The sequence below is a fragment of the Camelus ferus genome, chromosome 24, assembly GCF_009834535.1.
Source record: "Camelus ferus isolate YT-003-E chromosome 24, BCGSAC_Cfer_1.0, whole genome shotgun sequence".
NCBI classification, from domain to species: Eukaryota; Metazoa; Chordata; class Mammalia; order Artiodactyla; family Camelidae; genus Camelus; species Camelus ferus.
In genome coordinates, this window is record NC_045719.1 from 5,885,163 (window position 1) to 5,912,864 (window position 27,702).

The window sequence follows — 27,702 nt, forward strand, 5'->3', positions numbered from 1 at the left end:
ATCTCCCACATCACATTTACACACCATTCAGCATCTGTCCCCATGCATTGTCTTCTCCCTCCTTTTCTGTTACACGGCGAGGAACCCTTCTTGCTCCATTTGCTAGCTCATGTCGCTCCAATGATTTTGTCCTTCCCTTGCATCATCAAGCTCTCTCTCTCTCTCTCTTTATTGGATTATTTGCATCAACAACTATGCTCTAATGTATCCCAAATGTAGCAGGTAGAATCATGGCTCCCCAAAGATGTCCATGTCCTAATCCCAGAACCTGTGACTATGTTAGGTTATATGGCAAAGGGAAATTAAGAGTGAAATTAAAGATGCTAATGAGCTGACCTTAAAATAGGGAGATTATCCTGTGTTATCCTGGTGGGCCCAGTGTAACCACAATGGGCCTTAGAAGTAGAAGAAAGAGGCAGAACAAGGCAGTCAGAGAGAGACGTGACAGTGGAAGAAAGGTCAGAGTGATGCAGTGTTGCTGGCTCTAATGATGGAGGAAGGCGGCCATGGGACAAGGAATGTGGATGAACTCTAGAAGCTGGAAAAGACAAGAAAACAGATTGTCCCCTAGAGCCCTTAGAAAAGAACATAGTCTTGCTGACACCTTGATTTTAGCCCAGTGAGAACCAAGTTGAACTTCTACACAACTGTAAGATAATTAAGTTGTATTGTTATAAACCACTAGATTTGTGATAATTTGTTAGAGCAACAACAGAAAACTGCTGTAGTACAAACAAACAAACAAAAAACACCCCCTCTTCCTGAAGCACTTTCTTTCTCCAGCTTTTTCTTTGTTCTTCTTGATAAAGTTCCTCAAAAGAGTCAACTATGCTCACTGGCTCCAATTCTCTCTTAAACTCTCTGTAATAAGTCTTTTTTCCCAATCATTCCACCAAAACTGTGCTTATCAAGGTCACCAATGGTGACCAAGGTCATCATGGATAGTTTTCAGTCTTCAAACCAATTTGACAGGATGATCACTCCGTCACCTTTGAAAATGCTTTTTTCTCTGCTTCCGGGATTCCTCACTCTCCTGGCTTTCCTTCTTCTGTGGCTACTCTTCAGTCTCCTTTGCCACTAACTGCTAATTTCCTCAGCCCTGTGGTGCAGCCCGGGAGTCAGTGCTTGGCTCTCTTCTCTTTTCTGTCAACACTCCTTCCCTAGCTGATCTCATCTACTTTCATGGCTTTAAATACTACTTAGACACTGATCACTCCCAAGCCTGTAACTCTGGCCATGACCTCTGTCCTGCATCTTGTATCTAAATATTCACTTGACATTTCCATGAGGAGGTCTACTAGGCATCTAAACCTTCAGATTCCAAAACCTGCTCTTCTGCAGTCTTCTCCAGCCAGGTTAAATCGTTTAAGTTGCTCAGGCCAAAAGCCTTTGACTCATCTTGGCCACTTCTTTTTCTTTCATGACCCTTGTCCAACCTTTCAGTCAAAGTATCTCCAGGGTTTAGAACAGGAATTAGCACACACCTCTTGTTTAAGTCCTTCAAAACATATCAGAATGTGACCTTGTCTCACTATTCTAGTGTAGGGTAAATTCTCAAGCCTGGATTTTTGCAATAGCCTTCTAACTGGTCTCTTTACTTCCATGTCCCCTTCATGAAACGTCCACACAGGCAAAGAGTAAGGCTTTTAAAACATAAATTAGATCATGTCAGTGTTGTGCTTGACACTGTCACTCAGAGTGAAAACCAAACACCTTACTTATTTGTTTACTGCCTATGTCCCCTACTAAATTCCACGAAGACAAGTGTTTTGGCCTTTTTTGTTAACTAAAGTATCCCCCAGGCCCAGAGCAGTAATTAGCACATTACAGGCACTCAGTGAGTAAAAATACATAGTGACTGAATGAAAAGCTGGAAGGTAGAATACAAGGAGAAAATGGTAGAAAATATGAGGCCAAAGGGGTAAGCAGAGACCATATGCTGAATGGCCTCTAAGCCATTTTTGGAAGGTCAATAGGATACCACTGATCTGTCCTAAGTATGGGATTAATATGATCAGAATTGTATTATTTTAAAATCCCTCTGATAGAAGAGAGGACTAGCAGAGGATAAGCCTGGGAGAAGGAAGAATCAGGATTCCTGACAGATGGTGGAGCCAATCACTGAAATAAGGAACATGGGGGAGAAATAGTTTGGAGAGTAGGGTATGGTGATGATAGGAGATGACAGTCCCAGTTCTGCACATTTTGAGGTGGTGGATTAGAAGGCAGTATGGAGGCACTCACCAAAACAGCCCAAAGAGACAAGAAGAAAAAAGTATAAAAGAGCTGTCAAAAGTCATGGAGGACATATTTTGATAATACATTGTATATTTAGTAGGAAATCCAGAACAAGATAAAAATAAGAATGATGGAAAACAGTATTAAGAGAGATGACTGAGTGTTTTCAAGAATTGAAAGAGTCAAAAATCTTCATTCAAGTTGAAAATGCACTGAATATGAAGCAGGAAAAATAAAAATAAACCTATACCAAGTCATGTCACAGTGAAACATCAAGGGTAGAGGAAAATAGTAAAAACTTCCAGAGAGAAAAGGCAGGTTGCATACAATGGAACAATAGTTAGACCAGCAGGACGCTTTCTTCCAGCAGTAATACATGCTGAAGGCGGGCAGTAATAGCTTCACAGTGCTGTGAGAGGCACCACCCACTGCTCACACAGTGTGTGTGTGTAACTGAAGCGCAAGAACCTGAAACCTCTCTCCAAAGAGTCCTGGTTGCTGGTCTTGCTAGAAACTTGCAGGTCTAGAACTGACCTTGCCTCTTATAATTCCTGAGGTGGAACGTTAACTAAGGGGTCACAAAATCAACTTACAGTATGTAACATGTCCTGATTAGACGTTCTGACAACTAATGCTCTCAGCCTTTGGGACTTCTGCCAAATTCATGAAGTAACGTGAACCTCTCGTTTCTCATACTGTTGCACAGATCATTTTTTTTATTGTTCTCTACTTTTTCATGTCTCTTTACCTTCCTTTCCAACTAGCTTGTCAGCATACCCTGTATTACTTTTACACCAGCTAGGCAGAAGTTTTTCAATGTATACTTTTAACAATAATAATGAAATTATTATTATTATTTATAGAGCCAGGCATTCTGCTATGTGTTTTATTAACTCTCAGTCATTGTCCTGCAAGGTAGTTACTGTCACCTCCGTTTTACAGATGAGGAACTTGATGCTTAGAGAGGTTAATAACCTGTCCAAGGTCATATTTTGGGGAAGAGAAAAGGCAGGAATATTTACTGTTGACACATGCTAATTATTGGTAAGAATGACTATGCTAATAATTTGAAGTGGGAATAGTTATCCAAAGTGTTGGCTTATTATTTTTTGTTGTTGTTGTTCTTCCCAGGAAAAGAGACTTTATGTTCTCATGCAGACTTTCCAGTAAAACTTAATTTCACTGAAATTAGCACCTTGGGAAAATACCTGTTTTGCCAGCCACCTTTGATTCTGAGTTCTTCTTTTCCCTGGAGAAATAATGGTCAATGAAAGTAATTTCTATGGGGAGATTCCATTTCATATAACACATCAACATTCAACACAGAACACCTCCTTTTGCATCGCCCCTCAAGTGCTGATTCAGTAAAGTGTTAAGGTACTGGTCTGGCAGCACTACCCAGTAACCCCTGAAAGGTCAAAGAGCCAGAGGTCAAGTTCTAAGGGGCTTTCCCAAGGTCAGTATTCTCCAGTGCCTTACTGTGTGCTGCACAGTTCATTACTTGCTGCAGGAAGAAGAAAGAACCATTATACAAAGGTGGACATACTTCCCAAGAGTGCCTTCTGTTTGTAGTTCCAGTACCTTGCATGGTGCTGTGCATGTCATGTGTGTTCAATAAACCTACATTAAAACTGTAAACCTTATTTAAGAACTTTGGGGAAAAGGTATTAGAAACAAAATAAGGGATATTTAGGAAGTGGTTAAATGATGAAAATAGTCCTGTGTTGAAACTCAACCAGATGCATGTTCTCAAACTTCTGAATGTCCTGCTCGGTCCAGAATGAAAAGTTTCCTGGTGTGTAGGTAGTTGAGGTGACCAGATTAGCCACAGACAGGTTAGATCTTGTTTGGTCATACAAGCCCAATAAGAATTATTGTCCAAGGCAGGGGATAACAATGAATAAAGTCTTTTACATTACTATATTAATTCTCAGAGTAATTCTGTTTAGATTCTTTTCATATAAAACGCTTCAGATGTTAATTAAAATAATATCATTACATAAAATTTACATTATGTAAGTAAGCAAGAACAGCGGTGTGTGTATGTAAACTAGTATCAGTGTCCTTGCCTAATGTAAGCTCCTTTACATGACTTTAAAACATTACAGTATTAAAAAGGAACAAAATTTCAAATCTCCAAACCAGATAGTGTTAAGTTTAAAAGACGAAAACTGGCCAAGGAATGAAAAATATTAATAGGAATAGATTCAAAACCATAGGGCTCAACAAGTGACTTTCCAAGTGTAATAAACAATGGTGAAAGAAATAGCTATTTATGAAATGCAGTTGAAAAATGAACTATTGAAACTGAGAAAAACAAGTAGATTAACTCGTAGCCTATACCATAATAAATTGCAGGTGATTTATAGTTAAGCATAAAACATAAAGCATAATCAGTTGAATGAAATAGAATTGTATAAGTGTTTTAGTTAAGGAGAAGAATACGTCTTTAAAAATGGTTTTAACATAGGTATCACTGGCATAAACTACACATATAGAGCGTAAAATGTGGTAGGTTTTGGCACATGTGTACACTTGTGAAATCATCACCACAATCAAGATACTGAACATGTCCCTCAGCCCCAGGGTTTCCACATGCCGGTTTGTAATCCATCCCACCCAGCTCCTCCTACTTCTCCCCACCCCCATCGCGAGGCAACCACAAATCTGCTTTCTGTCACTGTAGTTTGTACGAATACAAGTTTTTGACAGTGAAAGTGTTACTGATTGTAAGATTGGTCATTTTACTTTTATGAAAGTCTTTTATGAAAATATAATGAAAGAAACAAAGAATTGAAATAGAAGCATTTTGTGACAAATATGATACATAAAAGCTTACTATCCAGAATATTTGAAAAATTAATAAAAAGAATGTTTATTTTGGCTTATTTAATAGCAAGGAACAGAGACACAGTCCAGTTAGTTCTGGAAAAAGGGTGTGTATTTTAGGGATGTACGTGGACTGGGTCTAAACTGGAGAGTTACTGAAAACAGAGGTATGAGGGATTGACTCTTTTCAAATGGTTGTTCTCTAAGTACACCACTGCTTCTTTAAGCGCATCTATTGTTTTTTCTCTCTACCAACTGTCATTCTCTGCTCATTTCTGGTCCCTCATAATTTCAGCTTGCCACGGTGTCTCTGACTCCGGAATACCCATGGCATCTCTTGGTCCAGCCCTTTTTACTTTTGCTCTTTCCAGTAAGTGTATTGACACTCAGCATTTCCAAAATCAAATACACAAGAGAGGAGTGTGATGACTCACCTTTTTGGCCCAGGCTGTACATCATAGGTTGGTAGCCAGGATATAGATCAGTTACCTTTGGATCTGAAATGACCCATGACCTGTGGTCAGAGAGCAGGAACCACATGATACAAAGCATCAGCAGATGCTGAGAACAGGGCAGGCACTGAGTACTTTCCTGTCCAAAAAAGAGAATGGAGCAGTAGAGCCAGGCGGAGCTGGGTTCAGATCTCAGCTCTACTATTTACTCGCTGTGTGACTTTGGATAACTTGCCTAATGTTGCTCTCTGAACCTTAGTTTTCTCATTTATAACTGGGGATGATAACTGTTTTGTAGGGTTTTGTAAAAATTAAATAAAATAATATGTGTAAAGCATGATCCAGTAGCACACAGTGGGTCTCAATTAAGGGTAACTATCTTATCTTATTTTAAAATTTATTTTATTAGTATATCAAGAGATTATTAATGACCTCAAGAAAAATAATCTCTGTGGCAAAGGTCAAAAGATAGCTCACACAGGAGGAAAACCAAATAGTTAGCTAACATTGACGGAAATGTCCAGCCTCACCATGAATTCACATGTACGTTTAAAAATAGCTATGTGATCTATCTTACATCTGTTAAACCTGCTAAAATAAACTAAATTATACATTCCAATATTGATGGAGCAATGAAGAAAGAGTACATTCATATTTGGTAAGTAGTGTTATAGATTAGGCTAATTATTCCAAATAGCAATCTCACAAAAATATACCCTTCTGTTTGTAGTCCCTTTCTGGGGAGATACTTCCCAAGGAGGGGATTGAAAGGAAGACTTTACTTATACAAAATATTTATAGCCCTCTTTTTAATTCAGAGGCTTTCATCATTTTAGAACTGAAAGAGACCTAGGAAATTACCTGTTCTAGTGGCTCTCCTGTCTTTTCCCTCTTCTCTTTTCTAGATTGTGTTATCAGGGAGCAGGACAGGAAAAGGTAGCTCTGTAAGCTTGTATCTGAAACTACTGTCTGAAGCCTTGTTTTGCTTTGTTTTTGCATCTTTGTTTTTGCTTCAGTGTAGACTAGGAGGAAAGGGGACTCTTAGGAAAGAAGGGAGAAGGAATAAAGAAACAGACATAACTAATTAATACTTGGAGACATATGCCTACCTCAAATATAAAAAGGGTATTACAATATTAATAGAACTGAAGAAGTGACAGAATTTTATCAGAATTGGTTTGCTTTAGTTATGAGGGAATGTTGTATACTGGTTAACTATATGATCTCTGGATCTGGGTTATCTGAATTTGAACCCTAGCTTTAACACATTTCAGTTGTGTGTCCTGGAATAAGTTACTGAACTTCTCTGTACTCAGTTTTTCTCATCAATAGTATGTACTTTATGGATTGTTATTAGGAATAAAGAAGTTAATACATATAAAGTGTTTTTAATACAACCTGGCAAATTGTAAATATGATGTAAGTGTTAGCAATACTTTTTGGTTAGTGTTTTGTTGCTTGTTACCTGCCACATCAAATTTGGTTAACCACGTAAGAAAAAGTAGATTTAAAAATTTAAGATGACATTATGCATACTAACCCCAAACTGGACACAATGCAAAGTCCATTCGTTGATGAACAGATAAGCAAAACATGGTGTATCTTTTAATGAAGCACTTCTCAGGAATAAAAAGAAGCAAGCAGCTGAATCATGCAACAACATGAATGAATCTCAAAAACATCTTTCTAGGGGAATAAAGACCCAGACACAAAAGACTACGTATTATAGGATTCCACTTCTATGAAATTTCTAGAAGAAGCTAAACTATAGGGACAAAAAGCAGGTGAGCAGTGGTTGCCTAATTGTAGAAAGGACCAAGGGCTAACTGCAGACTAACTGAGCGAACTTGTCCGCTGATGGAAGTGTTTTAAAACTGGATTTTGGTGATGGTTGCACAACTGTATAAATTTACTAAAACTGACCTTTACTCTCAAAGTGGTTGAATTTTATGGTATGTAAATTATACTTATATAAAACTGCTAAAAAGAAATTCGTAATAAGTTGAAAGTGGAGATTCATATCTGTCGTTTAGTCTGGTTCTCACTTAAAAAAAAAAGAAGAAAAGTTAATTGTTTTTGTAAGAATAACATATGTTGATTGTTGGGAGACAGTTCTTCATAGGTCTGTCGTGTTTCTGCACATCTTGCCTCTGGCTTCCTTTTGTTCCTGGTATCTTTTCAGGGATGTTTGGAGATAGAGATCCCTCCAGGGCAAAGGCAGGCACGCTTCCTCTCCAGCATAAGAAAGGGAACTGCCTCTGGAGCAAAGGGCAGGCATGCTCACTGCTCATTATAAACTGTTCAGGTTCCCTAAGCTCAAAATTCCACTCGTGTAATGCAACCGGGTGTGTGTGCAGGTGTCACCAGCCCTCTTCATGTTGCCTGTGGGGACTGGCGCTTGTCAGACCAGTGAAGAATATGCTGATACTCTGGCTTCTGCTGTTGTGTGAGTGATAAATTCCTTTACCTCTGACCCAGGAGTCTCATGTCTCATCAGCATCCGTGAAACTGTAGCAGATTAACTTGTTGGCTTGTAAGCAGGGTAAAATCTCTGACCCTTTATAGTTTTTTGTGTGTAACGTAAAATCTGCATAACATAAAATTTACCATGTAGGCCATTTTTAAGTGCACAGTTCAGTTTTTTTTATTTAAAAATTTAAAAAACTTATAAAGACTTTCTGTCTCTTTAAATTTAACTACACTAGGTACCTCATGTAAGTGGAATCATACAGTATTTGTCCTTTTGTGTTTGACTTATTACATTTAGCATGATGCCTTCAAGGTTCATTCATGTTGTAGCACGTACCAGGATGTCATTCCTTTCTAAGGCTGAGTAATATCCATTGTATGCCTTCACAGTTCTTGACACTAATTACTGAAAAATATACAAACAGAGGAAGAGTGTTTGGATAAACAAGGTGAAGGTTCTTGTGATAGGAAGGGAATTAAGGAGGGGAGAGAGAGGGCAACAGGTAAAGAACAGAAATTAATTCCATTTCTGCAGCCGCAGGTACAGCATTCTAAGGAAAACCGAGGCTACTGTGGGATCACGCTTCTGCTTCCTAGTGGCCTGGAGTCTAGTCTGGGGGACAGAGTGGTCGGCAGGGATCTGAGCAGTGGCTGGGACCCTATCCCACCTGCCTCTCTGCCAGTGCTGCACATCTCAGGGTTGTCGTTTTTCAGAACCTGGCTGTTGGCCCCAGCAATTCTCCCCCATCCCTAGCCTGGGCGGGGGCTCCTCACAGCCTGTAGGTCATGATGCAAGACATTGACTGTATTGGCTTAATTTGGCCATTGCCCAGATAACAGGCAAAATTTAGAACTAGATCTAATTTTAGATCTAGATCTAGTTCTTCTAGTTTAGATCGAGTTCATTTAATAACTAGATGAAATCTGGCTTTTGATAAGAGTCCTAGGGCCCTGTCTCAAGCCCTTCCCAACCATCACCTACGCCCTCTGCCCCTCTCCCCACTGCTCTACTCACAACCAATCTGAGACTCTGGCCATCGCACAGAGACATAAAGAACTGATTACATGCCGGAACATCTTTCTGGATTATTTTTAGTACAATAGGGGTTAAAGTCATAAAATGACACTCTCAGGAGAGAGCATTTCAGATGTGAGCTAGCAGGTAGAAGCAGAATTCTTGGAGCAAGGAGGATTTATTTTATTCCCCTCAAAATTGCTCTACATAGGATGTTGCTAATCAGCCTACAAACCAGGCAAGAAAAGAACAGCCACTTTTTGGATTGACAGCAGAGTTATTAGGGCTAGAAAGCACCTTAGAGATGATCTGGCTGAACCATTTATTTTATGGATGAGAAAATGAAGCTTCAGAGAGGAGAAATGATTTTTCAAAGTCACTCAGTAAACAACAGAACTAGATGCCATATGCCAATATGTATACATATATTTATATCAGGCAACTCTGAGACAGAAAGGGTACAATTAATTTATAACGTAAAAGAGCTCACTGAATAATCTAGCTAAGGTTTTCCTTCTGTTGAAAGCATCTTTACTGGAGAAGCTGCTTAGAATTTAGAAATTCTTGACCATAGGACCCGTGTCAGTCACTTTGCTTCCCTGCACATAGCATGTGCTTTGTGTAATAGGTGAGGAATGAGTGATGTATTAGATTTGCTCCTTTAATTCTTGTCTTTTAAAGGAGAACGATTCTTTTTGGTTTTGCATTGTGTGGATAAAACAACCAATCACATCTTCCTCGTATACTGTCTTCATCATTTCACCTATCACACTGGCCCAGAGTTATTCTTAAGTAATTTTTGGCTACTTTGAGGACATGATTTAGTCAGCTCTGGACCCTTAGGTGTTTCAGTGCCTGACATGTTAGTGGGTTTTCAGTCAATGCTTTATGAATTGAACTGAGGAAATAACAGGTCTTTCTTCTGTATTGTTGATACATAGGTTTTATTTGTTAACTAAAACCCCCAGCAACTTAAACAGACTTTCTTGATTTCAGTTGGAATTTAGTTTTCATTTGTTTTATTCACATTATTTCTAAAAAACATTTCTTCCTTTATTCCCTGATGTTTAGAATAATGACTTGCTACCAACTACTTAGTCTTCTACTATAAAACAAAAATTGTTAGCTCTAAAGCTGACCCTCAGTTATGAGTGGATACCTGTATTGCACTTGAAAGACCATTCGAAAAGATCTTGTTTCTTATAAACAAACCTCTCAAAGCCTCTGTTTCCTCAGCTATAGAATGAAGCTAATGATTCCTGCCTTACAGGGTATTGTGAGAATTAAGTGAGATCATGCATGTAAAGTGCCTATCAAAGGGTCTGGCAGTGTTAACTGTAGTTATCATCAAGAAAGGAATTATAAAGTAGGCTACAATATTGGGTCTGTTCAGTATTTTGTTGTCGTAGTTGTTGTTGGTTTTTTGGTGGGGGGAGGTAATTAGATTTATTTATTCTTCTTAGAGGAGGTGCTTGCGATTGAACCCAGGACCTCATGCTTGCTAAGCATGTGCTCTACCACTTAAGCTATTCCTGCCCTGGGTCTGTTCAGTGTTTTGATAGATGCAAGTGATCTGTATTTAGTTGGTATAGTATCACATCAGAACATAATCTGCTCAGTACATATAATCTGAACTATTATTACTATCAGTAACCATTACTGACATTTACTGAGTCTTTATCAAGTGGCAGTCGCTAGGTTGAGTGCCTTCTCTGCATTATCACATTAATCTCCATAACAGCTCCATAATTTGGATACTATCCCCATTTTATAGAGAAGGGAACTGAAACTTAAGGAGAAATAAGCTGATTAAGGTTACATGGTTTTAAGTGCCATCAATAGCCTGGAATCCAGGTCTGGTCTGAGTCTAAAGTGCCAGAGTTTATACCAGCTCTGAATTTATGACATAGTCTAAGAAACAAAGAGAATTTCTTTTTAGATGACTGGCCCTACTCTGACTTTGAGAAAGAGGAAGCATGTTGCTTCTCAGAGGCTTTGGTTAAAGAATAGAGAATCAAATATTCACACTTGAAGCTATCTATGACCTATTTTGTAAATTTTCCTGAAATAAGAGAAACAGTGACTGCGTAGTGTCAAGCCAAAATTTCCACCACGTGTGACCCACGTCTTACTTGTTTGCCTCTAGCTAACCTCATGTTCTTTTTTCACTTCGTGTCTTTTAAATGTATTGTACATGTGTTACGAACAGCACATCCAGAACCATATCTTGGCATTAAAATTCCATAAAGTCCATTCTGGGAATCAGATTACTACACCTATTTTTAGCTCTCAACACAAACTGCTCTTTCCATTACGCTTTGAAATATCCAGTGTTAAAATGATGTTGAAAATAACTCTTATAGCCAGATGAAAAACCTACACTTGGTTTAATCACGCTAGACCCATTGACTGGCATTAATGTAATTACACTACTAAGGCAGCTACCTGCCAGTGCCTCTCTCTTCCTCTGGGTTTAGGACTACCCTCCCCATTTGTTGCTATATTTATCTGCCTTCTTGGCCATAAAAGGCTGGCTGTGTCGCTCTGACATTCTACTGCCTGACCACATGCATTATTTTTGAACTGGCCCCCAGGGTCTGTCTTTAGCTCTGCCTCTTAACTTTTTCTTGGATTTGACCTACGTGGGTTTTTCATTCTCTCACCCAGCTCCACGGTCACATCAGAACATTTCAACCACCATCCCTCCTTTGGAAGCTGGTAAGTGTGACCTTGAGGCAGAAGAATGAACTTGGTATTTTACATGCTTAACAGCGCTGTGGTGTGTGTGGTTTCTTTCTATCTTCTGAGCTCAGCAGTTTTCTCAAAGAGACGTCAGAATAGCAGAGAAATAGGAAAGTGGAGGTCCTGGGAAGGAAAGCAAGTGGCAGGATGCCAGTTTGTGCTGGCAAAGCTCTTCTCTCAGATCAGTAGATTCTTTTAAAATTAAGCTACTATTCCTGGAGCTATAAGGAGAAAATGGCTGTCTAGTGTGAATCAAGTGCTCTTCCCAAGTTACAGTTCACAGGTTTGGTTGAAATCTGGAATGGGTGAGGAAACAGAAAATCCTGTGTTTTCTACCCTCCATAAGCCTACAATACTTCCTGATTATACATTAGATCAAAAGGAGATGATTTAACTCTGAAGTCACTAGTTTCCAGGTCAGTGATTTTGCTCTGACAACGCCATGTAGGTAAAGGTTAAGAGTGACTGGCGTGGTGATAGTCCTAATCTGCAAGTGGCTAAGCAATGTGTCAGAGGCAACATAGACCCCACAGAATGATCCTAAAATGAATGTTTTCTGTGAAGAAGTTTTATCAGCTTTTGGCCTCTAATGCCTGTATTAAAGTATCATATCACAATTACAGCCATGGAGTTACTATTCCTTCGTAAATTCCCAAATTATTTCCAGGAAGAAAACACATGTCTTAAGGGAATAGAAGACAACCAAACCATCTTTCCTCCCAACACACTCAAGCTTCCGTGTGTCTGGGGTAATCCTTGCTCATTTGATGAAGAGAAGGTAGTTGTACCTTCATTCCAGAGGTCAAAGCTCAGACAGTCAGCTCTGTTGATGTAAAGCCATAGCCTGTTTACTTGCAATACAATATCTATGTGCTTGCAATATTAAGTATTATTAAAAAATAAATATCTTGGGGGAAAATAGAAATAAAGAGAGTGGACAATAGAATTGGGGCAAGACATTTAAAGATTTGTGAAAATAATAGCATTTCAAGTTATTTGGATTCTGAGTTTAGCTTATAATAAATAGGAAAGTCAATCACTATTTATTTGGACATCATTCAAATAACATTTACCATGTTGCAATGTAGTATGTATCATTACAGAAACATACCTTTATAGCAGCCTGATATTATATAGTGCTATGTTAACATATTCGACCGTTTTGTTTTATCAAAATTTACCTAGTAATTGTTCATTACACCTGATAATTATCTGTATATTTTAGAACAGAAAATAGCAATCTATTTAAGGGTTGAAGCGAAGTTGCTTGCCGGTAGCTATTGTTTTCCTCTTAGGAAATGCCACATAGACTGATAGCTTCCATGAGCTCTAAGATAAATATTTCTGGAGTGAAGTTTGCTGAATTTCCTTCTCTAGGGAAAGCATGCTGATTTTTTACCTTAAATAAGCGGTAGACATAAACTTGACAAAAAGTATGGCAACTTTAGAATCATTCATTCCTCACTTAGAACTTTAAAAAAAATATATTTGGGAAAAATGAATACAACTAATTTTATTTGTAAAATTTAAAAGTTTAGAACATGCACAAAAATATTAAACATGGAAGCAGAGGCTTCGATAAAACTATTAGTTCATCCAGTGTAGGCTTCTGTCAGTGGGCAGATTATTTAAGAAAGAGTGCAACATGGAGTCTCCCCTCCCCGTGCTGGGCAGACCTACTTTGACTTTTAGTAGAACTGGTAGCTCCAGTTCACAATGAGAACTGCTACACCAATGACTGACTTTCTTGCTTCTTTATGTAGGAAGACCAGGATCTTTGATATTCTTAATGGGGAGCAAATAATTTTTCTGGTTTGACACAAGACCTTTTTGAAGTGTTTGTGAGATCTGAGGGAGCTTGTTATATGACAGTGCAGGCCTCCTCCAGGGCTCAGTCCTGCAAATTTCATTTTCATCTTTTTTTTTTTTTTTGGTGGGGGGGGCTTTGAATTCCATCCGTATGCTGGTGAGTCCTAAATGTAGGTCTCCATCCTGGACTTTTACCCTGTATTCCAGGGTCACACGTCCAGTTTCCCACTTATCAGCCCCACTTGGATGTCCAGCAGGTATCTGTCTTAAGCAGAGTGTCCAGACCAGTCTCCTGCTCTTCCCTCCGCAAGTGCTGATTTCTTCCACTCCCACTCAGTTAGTAGCAACGTCAGTCTTTCGATTACTCAGGCGGTATCCTTGGAGTCGTCTCTCACCCCTCTCTTTCCTTCACACCCTAATCCAGAACTTGCAGCGAATGCTGTTGGTTCTACCTGCAAAACACACAGAGTCTAATCACTTCTCACACTTCCATCACTACCACTATGCTCTCTGGCCCAGACTACGCAGTGGCCTTTATGTTAATTTGCTAGGGCTGCTGTAACAAAGTCCCATCGCCTGGCTGGCTGAAACAGCAGAAATTTGTCTTCTCGCAATTCTAGAGGCTGGAAATCTGAGATCCAGGTGTCAGTTGGGTTGGTTTTTCTGAGGCCTCTCTCCTTTGCTTGTAGATGGTCATCTTTTTGTGTCTTCACACAGTCTTCCCTCTGTATAGGTACATAGTTGTGTCCTAATTTCCTCTTTGTATGCGGGTGCCCCGCCCCAGTGCCTTTGCAATGGTCTTCCAGCCAGAACACTTCTCCCCAGATATTCTTATGCTCAGATGTCACTTTCATGCTCAGAAGGCATCCCTGATGATGCATCGCATCCCGTTTTCCTGCTTTATTTTTCTCCATAGCATTTAGCAAGCTCTAATATATACTTTACTTATTTTCTCTATTTGTCTATCTCCTGTAATAGAATATAAGGTTCTATAGAAGGTTATCAGAGCAGTGATTTTGTTTGGTTTGTTCATCACTGTATTTCCTGTGCTGCCATAGTACCAGGCCCAGTAATTATTTGTTGAATGAAAACCACATTGGCTGGACACAGACCCTCCATCATTACACACTCTCTCAGATGAAGCCTCTGTCAGAATGAAACACCAGAAAATTAGAAATATATACTATGAAAGGTCTGAGGGAAACGCACAGTTGGGCAAACTTATGAGACCTCCTGGATATCTTTTTTAAAGGCACAGTGACAGGAAGGAGTACATCTGGGCTGTGAAGCAGGGAGTTTACTGAGTAACCACCTAAGCTAACATTACATCTTTTTCCACTTACTCCCTGGGAGAGATACGAGTATTAATTTTTACACATTGGTTTAGATGACTTCTTCTCTAGGATTTGTTCACTGGAAAATTGTTGCTCTCTTGTAGGCTGCCTGATTCCCTGGGGGCACACGATGTCTCTGCCATTTTATCAGAGATTGCACCAGCACTATGATCTCAGCTACCGCAACAGGGACCTTCGCACCGCCATGAGCCAGTACCAGCAGGAGAAGAAAAGCTCCGCCATCTACACCCACGGCTCCGCCGCCTACAGCAGCCGCTCCTCCGCTGCCCACCGCCAGGAGTCCCAGGCTTTCAGCCAGGCGTCCACCTCCTCCTACCAGCAGCAGGCCTCCCGGGCCACCGAGTTCGCCCATTCGTCCGCAGTCAGTCAGAAGGCAGCCTCAGCCTACGATTATGGCTACTCCCACGGGTATGTCCAAAGCAGTCTCCTAACCTCAGGGCAAAGGTGCCTTCTCTCAACAGCCCTCCCATGTCACGTTTTCCTTTCTTCTTAAATCTAGCAGCCCTACATTTCAACCAGGTGTGGAGCCAGGCCACATGTTTGGGAGGCCTGGGACTTCGGTCTTCCTATTTCCCTTTCCCTCCCTCCTCTGAGTGTCACAAAGAGCTTCACAGCCACCTTGGGGTGTCTTGCTTGAATTGCCAACTGTGATATTGCTAGAAGCAGAGAAGTTTTGCCACAGGTTGTGTTCAACATTCAGCAGCAGCAGAGCAAGGAAGTATCATTTCAACACCCACAGAAGGTTTCTTGGCCCTCAGAATGTTTTGACTCAGTTGTGAAGCCAGTGTAGAATTTAAAATTCACAGACCACAGGAGCCCAAACTACAGCAGAGATGTATTTTATTCTTTCGATATCTGAAAGCCAATATTAAAATTCCAAGCTATTATTCAAGCAACAAATATTTTCTTTAGGTGGAGCATTTCATAAAAATATGACCCTGTCTCAGACAGCCTAAGAATATCAGGAACAAACCTGTATTCCGACAAAATTAGATTTACCCATTGCAATGGGAGAGACCACACACCAGAAGGAAAGAGAGAGTTGCAGCAGGATTCTAGGAAGAGTAGAGTTTAGATGCAGGTCTGGTCTAAAAAGTGGACGCAGTGTTCTGTTTCTTTGGAAACAGTCAAGTTGAGATAAATGAGGATGGTTGTATCTGGAAACCTCTTACGTGGAGCTCAGCACCTGGGCTGGGAACTGAGGCTTCTTCCCTGTGTCAACAGCAGCTGAGGGCCTCCAAGCAAGAAGGCAATGTCTCCTTCTTACTGGTAAAATTTCAAACAGCGAACGTACTGATAGTCTTTGATATTAGAGAAGAGAGCTTCTCGGTGAGTCTACAGTCGCTCAGAGGAGGAGGTTTTCACAACCCTCTACTGCAGCAGTGTCCCTGGGAGAAACGTTGCCTGTGAACTTCGCAGTTGGCTTCTCTGTGTCTGTTGTTCCAGCCTGATGAATTCTGGGCAGATAGTTATTTTCTCAGTACAAACCAGTTTTTATCTTCTCAACATCTAGAGTGAAACATGCCACAGGGATTAAGAAACACTTGCAAAATTCATGTGATTTTATTTAAAAATCTATCTATAGTCCACAGAAAGATTTGCTGAACTTCTAAATGTAAAAATTCCTGGGCACTGTGGTCAGTAACCACCTGCTCCTCAGATCTTCTCCATCTGGTGTAGGTTGCATTGTTTGTTATAAACATATATAATTTTACTTCTTACAGAATTTGAGTCCACAAAATATCTGTCAGGGCAACTCGAGAAGGTGTTTGTTTCTGGGAATTAAAAACAGTTATTGAGGAAATAATGCAGTGGCTTGTATGGATAGAAGTGACGACGGTGTCTGAAGGTAGAAATTCCTGAATCCTTGTGGGGTTTGAGCGGCACCTGATCCAAGGCTGTGATTCTTGGGCACTGACAGTGACCTCCTGGGAGCGTCTGCATACTCAGTAACAGAGCCAGAAATCGCGAGGGTTTACCTGGAATGCATGATGGCAACACCCTGAAATTCCACTTAAAATGGAATGGGGTCGTTTTGCAATTTCACTTTCATGGGCCATGTGTGCCATGGGATATTCAAATTGGCTGCAGATATGGAAATACTGTCCCTGAAGAGGTGAACCCACTTCTTTTAGCACATGTTTCAAATGACCTGCCTTCCAAAGGAAAGTCGGGTGGAATTAGCACCCTGCGTATGTGATAGTCTCATTTCGTTCTCCTGAAAAATGTTCCATAGATATGTTTAAGAACTTCATTTAGGAAAGCATCTGTCTTGTAATAAAGAGGATTTACCTTTTAAATATCCATTTTCCTTGTCTGTCTGTGCTGAGTCTATAGAAAATGGGTATTTTTATTACTATACAGTTGTTTGTAACTCCTTGTGTACTTATTTCATTCCCCCAAAGCTATAGAATCTATAGAGATTCATGAATTTGTATTTTAAAGGCATCTTTGCTTCTTTGCTAAGTTTTATGTTAAAATTAGTTTAGTTTTATACAAATTCTTCTTTTAACCATGTACAGTATTCATATTTATTCACAATCTGATATCTTATATCAAATATTAGTAATTGAACCCTTCAGCATATTTATATTTTATTCGGGAAAAACTTGCTCTGTATTATTTTTGGAAGACTTAGACATTTTAGCCAGAAAGAGCCTCAGATAATAAACTTTCTAGAGGAAGTGAAACTGTTATTATTTTTCTATGTTCAGCCTCACATCTTGTTCCTTCTTGCTATAGAAATATTTATGTAGGTGGGTAGGCATTTATTAACGGTTTGCTGTGTTTGAACAACTCCACTTCTTAGTAGGAATGTTGACCTAGAAACAAGAGAGGGAAGAAAATGCCAGTGTTTTTTCCTTTGTGTCATGCGATGTAAAAGAAAAGAAAGCTAACCTAATCCCAGGGGTATTTTAGTTTTTCTTTTTTTAGACATAGAGCTGACAGGTGCAGATAATATTCTTTGAACGTTTCAAAATCTTTATAATTCCTCCAGGTTTTTTTTTCTTTCTCAAAATGGAGCAGCTTTTCCTTGCTAAATGGAATATCTCTCTTTGGGTCATGAAGAGTGTTGTTGATTAAAACTCATGTAATGTTGGGAATGCAATTCTGTGGAGTGTATGTAAACACTCAGCTTGATCTATTTTAGCCTCTGCTTTGTAGTTAGATGCCCAGTAGTAAAGTGGAAACTATGGAGATTTATATGTGCTCAGGGCTTGGCTGACCTCAGTTAGTCTTAAAAACAATGTCTTGTTGAGCGTCAGTGTGGTTTTAGCTCAGATCGGTTACCAATTGCACTCTGAGCCAAGGGTTATAAAATAAATTCTGAAAGGCTTATTCTAAATGCCTTTATTCTTAGTCACAGTGGGGGGAAAAGCCCCTAAATTAAAGAAAGTAATTCAGGAAAACAAAATGATACAAGATTATTGTTTTATGCTAGTAATTTGCAAATACTGTCAGGGATTAAAGGATAAATGGTGCTCATGACCACTTTGCAACCATGAGGCAAGGGTTCTTAACAACTATCCATGAATAGGTTTCAACAAAGTCTTGATTGATTTGAAATTATGTGCAAAATTAGGTGCAGGTGAGAAGTTTTTTTTGTTGCGAAGGACCCTAGCTTTCATCAGATTCTCAGAGAGCTCTGAGATTCAGCAAAGGTCAGAACAACTGCGCTAGAAAGTCTGCATGTAAAAAACAGACAGCCCAGGGTGTGACCCGAGGATCCTTTTCTAATTATAAGGAGTTAGGATGAAATACGGCAGATGTTTACAGGGAATGTGGTCTTATGGAAATCAGGGTACCATCTTTTCTTTTGAATAAGCTGAATCACACATTAAGCTGGGAGTAATAAAAGAAATATTTTATGGTACTTGGTAGGTAGAAATGAATAACTTCCAAAAACCAGAGATCAACACAGCACCGTTCTTGGGTGGTGGAGGGACTTAGAGCTGTCCCTCAGCCCTCCTTGGTAATGGTAGACACTTGATTGTCTGAGTCTAAACAGACTACAGTTCAGCCCATAGGATGTAATTCAGCACAACATTCTCTATACCACTTTACAATAACTCTAAGAAGTAGAAATTACATCCTCATTCTAAAAATGAGAGAATTAGAGATCAAAGAGATTAAATGACTTTTCTTCCTCACCCTAAGGAGTGGTGGAATAGTGACTGTAACCCTCATCCTACCCCAAGTCCCCCACCCTTTCCACAAGTACCCAGTGCGGGGTATGGTCAGCTAACTCCCCTTGACCACGTGACTGCCGGATTTTTCTTGAAACATCATTTGAATTATGTTTCCTTTTTTTTTCCCCTTCTCCTGGAGCAGGAGTATATAGGGTAGGAATAGAATGAGTAGCCAGAGGTGGAGGAAGGGCTGTGCAGTTCCCCACTGCGCTCAGTGGTGAAATATTAGCTCTGTCCATGGCTGGCCGGGCGGGGGGTGTAACGGAGCTTCCCCGCAGAGGTCTCTGAGCTCTATAAGCCCATGGGAACCATTGCTACAGGCTTGGCCTTTTCTGCAGCAGCCTTTCCAGATGAAAAGGCAGAAAGCAGGAGCACCTCTTAAGAGGAAGGTAACTCACATTCACCATCCGGTCAACCCTAATGACCATCCTCAGAACGGGGTGGGATGTGGGTTTCTGGACTGCCTTGTAAATAAGTTAATAATTCTTTTACCAAGCCTGGACAATTTTCAGTCCACAGACTTAGACTATATAAGACACTTCCTGATACTATCATGAGGTATCCTGTATGTAACGTAAATAATGCAAAGAAAGAAAGAAAGAGTAAAGGATAGTTATTTATTATGACACTATGTGTCAGTAAATTTCAAGTGTGATGTTGATCAAACTAAATTCATGTTTGTATCATTTAAGAAGTTTTTTCTGGAAAGTGTGTTGGCAAAAAAAGGACTTAAATCCTCCTACTTATCCACTATCTTTGATGTTCTCCTGAAACTTCCGTTTAACTGTTCAAATTGAGAAACAGGACGATCACAAGGTCAGCAGAAATGTTGAGGCTGACATGATACCCATATCAAAGGAGGAGGTAGAACAAAGCGGCTGTACATCCAGTATAACCTCTCACAAAAGCCCAGGGAAAGTGTGGTCTTTCAAGCTTTGCAACAGGGAGAAATTGCACTAATAGGAAAGTAGAAATGCGAAATAAGACTGCAAACTCCAAGCACTTATTCCTGATCCTCCAGAGGGTTCTGAGATGGAACTTCTCCTCTCTGAGGAGGAGCAGCTGACAAAATGACCACAGACAGCCAAGAAGGTCAGTTTTCTAGATGCTGACCGATAGGTCAGTAAAACCACTGCCTTTTCCTTCCTTCTGGGAAACAGCTGAGCATTTTATTTATATTCAACAGTGCTAGGTTGTAAACACACAGGAAGATGCAGTTTTAAAGGAGAATTGTTAGAAAAATGAAGATGAGTTCAGCTCTTTTGTGGCCACTCTGTAAAGCCTAATGGCAGCTCATAGATAAGTCAGCCATGGAAGTAGAGTTCTATTATTAAGCTTTTGTACGCACCACTGTGTCATCCTGTGACATCTTTCAATGTCCAGCTCTTCCATGAAGGATTCCCTGATAACCCTAGACAGAAATTATCTCCATGCTTGTGAATTCAACTTTCGTTTCTCTAGTTTTTCTGCTTTTTTGCCTGCCTTCCTTCTGTTCTTCCATCCTTTCTTCTGTGATTGACATGATACAACATGTCAGGCCTGGTAGCATTTACTCCCCTACCAGATGGTAAAGCTCTCAGAAAACGAGGGTCTTTAATTTATCTAATTTATCTTCCTATCTCCCTCCCGCTCCAGTGTCAAACACAATTTTGCACATAGTGGATACAGTATAAGTTTTCTGTTGAAAAAATGAAATCATTATAGAAAGTTAAAAATAAACCTGTGAAAATTTCAGTGGTACTCTAACATGCAATACAGTCCAAAAGGCTATTATTCAATATTTGAAGTCAACCTTCTCCTGCTCCTTCTAAAATATCAGCCGAATATTGTGCTAAGTGTATGCTTAGTGTTATAGGAGACTACTCAACTCTTTTCCAAAGTGGCTGTACCATTTTACATTCACATACTTCATGTATAAGGATTCTAGCTTATCCACATTAGTTATTTTCTGTTTTATTTATTATAGCCATTCTTGTGGGTGTGTAGTGGGCTCTCATTGTGGTTTTAAATTGCACTTACCTAGTGGCCAATGATGTTGACCATCCTTTTGTGTTTAGGAGCCATTTGTATATCCTTTTTTAAACCTTTTTCTGCCAGCTTTATTGAGGTATAATTGACAAATTAAAGTTGTACCATTTGTATATCTTCTTTGGTGAAATGCCTGTTTACATTTTTTGCCCATTTTTTAATTGGATTTTTTTTCTGCTCATTGTTGAGTTGTCAGAATTTTTAAATATTTTATATTCAGTTCCTTTATTAGATATATACTTGCAAATATTTCTTCTCATTCTATGCCTTGTCTGTTCATTCTTTTAACAGTATACTTCAAAGACCAGAACTTTTACTTTTGATAAAGTTCAGTTCATCACTTTTTCTTTTTTAAATCATGCTTTTGCTGTTATATCTAAGAACTCTTTGGCCAGCTCAACATCATAAAGAATTTCTCTTATCTTTTCTAGGAGTTTTATAATTTTAGCTTTTACATTTAGAAATATCCATTTTGAATTAATTTTTCATATGCAATATTGAGTAAAGTTGTAAATTCATTCCTTCACATATGGATATACAGTTGTCACAGCACCATTTGTTGAAAAGACTATCCTTTCCCCCCTTAAATTCCTTAGCACCTTTATCAAAAATCAATCAGCCATTAATACATTGTTTCCCTATAGGAGATGAATCATTTTATTCCTGCTACTTTCAAGTTTTCTCTCTGGCTTTGACTTTCAATAGTTTGACTATATGTGATATATCTGTATGTGTATCTCTTCATGAGTATCATATTTGGGTTTGTGGAGCTTCTTGGATCTGTAGATTAATATTTTTCATCAAATTTGGGAGTTTTAGGTCATTATTTCTCCAAATACACTTTCCTGCCCTTCTCTCTCTCCTCTTTCCAGTACTACCACTACTTGCATGTTGGTATGTTTGATGTCGTCTGCCAGATCTCCCAGGCTTTAAAATTTTTTCTTCAGTCTTTTTGTTTTTTAGATTGGATAATTCCTATATTTAGGTACACATTTTCTTATTTCTTGTCATGTCTCATAATTTTTGATGTGGTTGAAAATGGGACATATTAGATAATATATTGTAGTAATTCTGAATTTTTCCCTAAATGTGTTGTTACTGTGTTTTGTTTTTGTTTAATTACTTGCCTAAACACATTTATAGAATCCATTTATCCAGCACTGTGTTACAGCTGATGTCACTGCTCAGTTTAAAAAAAAAAAGTTCCCATTTTAAAGCCTCAATTCATAGGGATCACACTGTGTTTGCATAGATTAATGGCCAGTGAATGAATGGTAAGACCTTGTGTTCAAACATCTCAAGAGAGGAAAGCTTCCATCCTCTGGCAATAGATCTGTGTGTGAGTTGGGGAGCACAGTTAAAGTTCATTTAAAGTGTGTGTGCCTGGATTTGCTTACCTCTAGACTCTCTTGTCTTTCCTCTGCACATGTCACAGGCTGAGAGTCAGCCAGTGATGTGTGGATAACTTGAGCCCTCTCAAGTTTTTTCTATTCAGATGCTTGGAAAGCTTATGAAGGCCTCCTATGATGGTCTTATTTTTCAAATCTTCCTGTTAAATTTCTGACTGATCTGCCAGTTTGCTGCTTGCTCCAGCCATGATTGCATCCTGAGGCTAACTGAGCTGCTGGTCTTCCCTTGTTTGTCTGCCACACAGATGGCTCATGTTACTCACAGTGCTGCTGATTGTGGGTCTTTATCATGCTCTGCTCCAAATCGAGTCAGCCCTCTCTGGCGTGAACATTAGGATTTCCCACCTTTCCCCACCTTGGTAGAACTGCCTTATGGATTGAGTTGGGGGGTGGGAGAAGACTAGGCAACAATGTCACACAAACTCCCACTATTCATACCGGAAGTTCAGTATCTTTTTGTGAATGACGATTTCTCAGTGTAGTGTGTGCCTTTGGTTGATTTTCAGAGCCCTGAATGGGTTGGTTTTGACAGTTGCATCCAGATTTATCATTACTGTTTTGGGAGAGGAACTGTTAAACTTGCCACTCCACCATACTACACGTCCCACCTCTGCATGGGTCATTTTTACTAGCTCCTCAGCTGATTCTGATGTGGAGCCAGGGTTGAGAATCACTGAGATGCAGCATGATTACAGGGGGATGAATCTTGACCTCACTTCATTCAATAAACATTTGTTGAACACTGTCAGGCACTGCACACAGTGCTGAGGATGCACAGGTAACTTAAGCCATCCCTCTCCTTGAGTAGTCATAGGCAGTGGGAAAGACAGGGAGGGAAACCAATAATGCAGTGTAACCGCGAGCATGTTGACATGGTGATTCTGGGTTTTGGAGCAGAGTCAGCAGAAGATAATGCTTACAGCCCATCATTTTTTTCTGAAACATGCTGATAGGTTGTCATAACTTTTTCAGAAAGTAAGTAGAACCATACTTAACATAAGTATGAATAAAATTACTTATCCTGGGGAACTAGGACAGTTTCCCCAAATTATGTGATGGTCGTAAACATAACTTTAAAGAACTAGCATTTTACTTTATGTAAATTTTAATGAGCTTTTAAATGCTTTATTTTTAATTGGACTGTGATTATTTCATAACCTCAATTGATGCGAATACATTCAGAGTCATCAAAGGCAGCGTGACACGGGGTGGTCTCCAAGGTGGGGAGTCCATGAAGGCAAACCATGGAAGTGTAGGAAGAACTATTAGCACTTTTATATTTAAAAAAAAATCAAATTTGGCCCTTAAAATTTGTCTGTTGATTGAATATTTTATAAAGTGAAAATAATCATATGGCAGTATATGCATAGAATTTATAAATAAACATATATTAGGTGGCACGCCCCCAATATTTTTGGATCGAGAGGACTCAGTCACAAAAGTTGGAGACCACTGGTGTAGTGGAAAGAACACTAACGTAGGTGCGTGCTAGTCCTGGTTTCCCTGCCAACTTGCTGCGTGAACACGGGCAAATTACAGAGATGTTCTAGGTCTTTCTCATCCATAAAATGAAGAGCGTGGTGTAAATATCCCTAACATTTCTTCCAGCTCCGTGATTCTGTGTTTTGTTCTTGCTTTTCCTGTCAAGAATAATGATGAAGTTGTAAGAGCAGAAGGTTATGTTGTTGTTGTTGTTCAGTATTTGCATTAGATTGCACCTCTATTTCTGAGTCCCTGGAGTATTTCCAGAGAGAGCTTTCTGTACCTGAGCCTCATCCGTTCTCTCTGGTGCTGTTGGTCATAGATGTGATGATGTCATACACACCATGAACTTTCTCTAAATTCTGCTGACTTTAGGTGTACTAACAGAAGACATATCACAATTAGTAGCAGAGTACAAATAGATGTAGACACAGTTACAGACGCATGAGTTCATGCATGCACACTCATATCAGTACTTTCCTATGGCTTAATTTCATTACCTTCATGAATTAAAATTCAGAGAGATTCAAGATTTAAGCCTTAGAGAACACTAAGTATAGTTTTAGTAGTTAAAAGACCCACATTGACTCATACACATCAAGTTAAGCGTCCAACTCAGAAACTGACTTCTGAGGCAGAGGATTATTTTCAAAATTTAGTTACAACTAAAAGCCCAAGAGGTTAGCAAACCCTTATTTTGCTCTTTGATATAGGTTCTAAGATATTTAAATTTTAAAAAAGAAATTTAAATTTTACATATCCTATTGAACTTCTCTAAAAACATTATTCGACTTTAAAATTCAATAGAGTAAGATGTTAGACTTCCACGTTCATGGGTCATAGCAAAATAGATTATTGATGACTTTCCTTCAGATAATTAGTTACACTGAGTATTTTGTAGTCAGTTCCTTAAAACTTTGTTTTTCTGATTTAGTTGTGTTTGCTAGCTTCGATAAATGACTTAACATTATTAAATAATCCATTAGGTTAACAGCTAATCCTTCACACACTCTTTTTTAATTAGGATTCAAGAGCTTGAAGAAACTTTAGAGAGCACAGCAAAGATTTGATATTTTCTAAATACTTTGGATTTTCTAAATGATACTATATAATCATAAAATCATAATACTTTTTATGAATTCTTTTGTTCCAAATGAAATATGCTATGAAAACTGATAATAGTTCCATGAATCTTTACCATAAAATTCAACTATTAAAAACCATCCACTGTGATTTACCCATAAGAATGGAATAATCACATTCTGGCACATTCTGTTTAATAAAATCATCATTTTAAAGATTTATCTTAAAGGGAAAATGACAGGAAAAAGGAACAACAACACAAGAAAAATAACAGCAAATTATAGCTGTTTGATGTAAATAAACATTAAAAATATGAGCTCATGAGAATATGATGGAATGAATAAAAAGATCAAAAACAGAAAAACAAGAGAAAAGTTAGAAAATACAAATGTTTTATAAATAGAAAAAAAAGACTCTCTCATTAAACGCCATAAAATTATTTTTTTGTATGATAATGGAATTACAGGGCTGAAGGGAAATACCACTTTAAATTTAGACCTGTATAAGCACAGCATGTACTCTGTAACCTGCTGGGAGTATAGAATGCAGTCATTTTGCTGCTGCCTGGAGCAGCGCCAGGAACAAATTTCACTAAGCCTTCCAATTGGTAACCAATCCACAAGCTTGAATTCAAGGTTCTAACCTTTAGTTTTATTGCTGATCATAGAATAAGAGCTAGATATTCACCCTGGGGGAGGGGGCGGCTAGTGGGGGTGGGAGAGGTTGGCCATTTCCGCGCTACCACGCGGCCCGGGGATTAAAGGCAGTAGTAGCGCACCCTGCACCCCCAGGCCCGGAACCACTGCACCCTCTGTACTTCCTAGAAGCGCTACAGCTCCTTGCTGCTTGCTTAGCAGAGGACAGGTTTATTTGCATAATTATGTATCCATTTTATACTATGTATATGTTTGGCCTGTCTTCCCTTGATTTGAGTAATCTCTTTGCTTTTCCTAATGTGTTCTAAAGATTGGGAAATGGTCAAGATTTGGGTGCTTTGGAAGGTTTTTCTGTTTTAACTGGGCAGCTTGTTTTTTCCATGCCACACCACTCACATGCTTCACTTTCTCGTCAAATTTTCTCTACATCAGGGGCCTTTTTAATATTAACTTTTAAATTTAGAATCAGTTCAGGTCTAGGAAATTACAAGGAGTAGAGAGAGTTCCTGTACAACTTCCTATTATGATATCTTCATTACAATGTAGACCGGGGACTTTTAACCTGAGTCTACAGATTCACTACAGACAGCCCATGAACTCCTGAAATTTATGCCAAATTGTATGTGTTTGAGTGAAAATGCATTTCACTCCATTCAAGAGCTATATGGATTAAGATTGTACTTTTAATTTCAATTCTTTTCTCTAGGTGCAATCTCCGCTCTCATGTTTTCCACTCTGCTAACACACTTTTTGGTTTATTAGAACACTAAGTACCTCCAGGTATACATTTGCACCAGTGTGCACAGGTGGACTTTTGTGTACAAAAAAACTAACAAAGGGTTCTTTATCATGCCCTGCCATTTTCTGAATCACTTGACACTGTATACATAAAATATATTAACTCTATTGTTTGATGAACCCAGTGTTTTTTCAAATGGAGTTTGTCTACACTACATAAAGACCTCAAAGTTGAACCTAGAGGCCCTGTATCAGAATCGCCAGCACTCCCTATCCAGAAAATTTGCATTTTTATCAATCCCTGGAAGGAATTTGGATGCACATGTATCCAAACCATTTATACAGACTACCTAAATTTCCAACATTAACTTAACAGCAAAGGGCATTTGAAGCTATTACAAAAGTACTACTGTTTTCTTTTGAAACTTTAAGGAGGGAAGAAGCCATGAAATTATCATAGACCTCTTTTTCTCTTGTGTCTATCTAAAGTACATCATGTGAAGTCTTTCTCACTGTACTTGAGTTCTAAAGATAAAAGATAATTATAACATTAACTATCTAGGATTCTGTGAAATCTCCCTAAATTTAAAGCTTCCTTTTATAAGCATTTTTTATTATTATTATTGATTAACATTGGTTTTTTTTTTTCTCCAGACTTACAGATTCCAGTCTGATGTTAGGTTATTCATCCAAGTTGAGCCCCCAAACAAAGAGAGCCAAGAAGAGCCTTCTCTCTGGAGAGGAGAAAGAAAATCTGCCAAGTGACTACATGGTGCCCATTTTCTCAGGACGGTGAGTACGAATTCTCTTCCTGGCTCTGACTGTTAGAAAGTAGAAAGTAAATGTTGTCAGGCAATAATAATAATAGCAGCTATCATTTATTGAGCACTTACTATATACTTACTGAGAAAAGGCTGAGGAAACTTGGAACTATGCACTAAGGAAGATGTGTTCATTGTGAAAATCTTTGCCATCACATAGGAATGGCTACATGACAAAATGGAGTGATTAGGAACTTAATCCTCATTAAGTACCTAGTTGAAATTTACAGGAATATTGGATGCTAGGGATTGGGTGCTATATATGGTCACTTCAGATAGAGAAGAAAGAAAGGTTAAAATGATAAAATATTGGGTGAACTAAGTGAAAAAAAAAACAGATGGTTTTTTAGGTAGATTGGTTGCCAGTGTGGTTTTAATTATTACTC

At 38.9% G+C, this 27,702-nt stretch overlaps 1 protein-coding gene across 3 annotated transcripts in view; it reads left to right on the forward strand.

Annotated features, from left to right (window-relative positions):
- Nucleotides 1–11,448: 11,448 nt before the first annotated feature.
- MYOM1 (myomesin 1) overlaps nucleotides 11,449–27,702 on the forward strand; it is a 104,849-nt gene continuing 88,595 nt past the window's right edge. For 2 of the 3 annotated variants that reach the window (XM_014567359.2, XM_032467449.1), the window contains exons 1-3: nucleotides 11,449–11,721; nucleotides 14,993–15,317; nucleotides 27,150–27,287. In XM_014567359.2, coding sequence (XP_014422845.1) covers nucleotides 15,019–15,317; nucleotides 27,150–27,287 — 437 coding nt within the window. In that variant the 5' untranslated portion in view covers nucleotides 11,449–11,721; nucleotides 14,993–15,018. The remainder of the gene's footprint in view (nucleotides 11,722–14,992; nucleotides 15,318–27,149; nucleotides 27,288–27,702) is intronic. The other variant, XM_006194328.3, reaches the window with a different exon arrangement.